Source organism: Egretta garzetta, unplaced genomic scaffold, assembly GCF_000687185.1.
Source record: "Egretta garzetta isolate BGI_Z169 unplaced genomic scaffold, ASM68718v1 C8400617, whole genome shotgun sequence".
In the NCBI taxonomy this organism is placed as follows: domain Eukaryota; kingdom Metazoa; phylum Chordata; class Aves; order Pelecaniformes; family Ardeidae; genus Egretta; species Egretta garzetta.
In genome coordinates, this window is record NW_009268195.1 from 1 (window position 1) to 751 (window position 751).

The 751-nt window shown below is 58.7% G+C and overlaps 1 protein-coding gene across 1 annotated transcript; it reads left to right on the forward strand.

Moving 5' to 3' along the window:
* Positions 1–87: 87 nt before the first annotated feature.
* LOC118453183 (FACT complex subunit SPT16-like) lies at positions 88–741 on the forward strand (the record flags this gene model as incomplete). Its single annotated transcript, XM_035902763.1, has 3 exons — positions 88–248; positions 341–467; positions 602–741. Coding segments are annotated over exons 1-3 (384 nt in total), but the record flags the coding sequence as incomplete, so codon positions are not given.
* Between the last annotated feature and the right edge of the window lie 10 nt (positions 742–751).

Sequence of the window (751 nt, forward strand, 5' to 3'; positions counted from 1 at the left end):
TGGTCCTGGACCTTCTCCTGGTCCTGCTCCTGGTCCTTGGGATGGGGTGTGGTTTGGGGGAGGGGTTTCCTTGAGGTCACCCCTCCCACCTTCTGATCTTCTCCCACCCCAGCACCTACCGCGCTTCCAACATGAAGACCCCGGGCGAGCAGACGGTGCCGGCCCTCAACCTCCAGAACGCTTTCCGCATCATCAAGGAGGTCCAGAAACGCTACAAAACCCGCGAGGCCGAGGAGAAGGAGAAGGAGGTGAGGACTTCCAAACGGAGACGTTTTATGAGGTCTCCAAGGTCTGGAGAACCTTGGTAGACCACGGTTGGACCTCGGCTGGTCTTCTCCAGGGCATCGTGAAGCAAGATTCTTTGGTCATCAACCTCAACCGGAGCAACCCCAAGTTGAAGGACCTCTACATCCGCCCCAACATCGCCCAGAAGAGGATGCAAGGTTCTTTGGAGGCCCACGTCAACGGTTGGTGGTGGCTCTTGGACCTTCTCAGTGGTTCTTGGACCTCCTTGGTGGCTCTTGGACCTCCTCGGTGGCTCTTGGACCTTCTCGGTGACCATCTCGAGGTGGGTCTTCACCCACGGGGTTGTCCCCCTCAGGTTTCCGCTTCACCTCGGTGCGGGGGGACAAGGTGGACATCCTCTACAACAACATCAAGCACGCCGTCTTCCAACCCTGCGACGGCGAGATGATCATCGTCCTCCACTTCCACCTCAAGGTTGACCACGAGAAGACCATGGCAGGGGGGG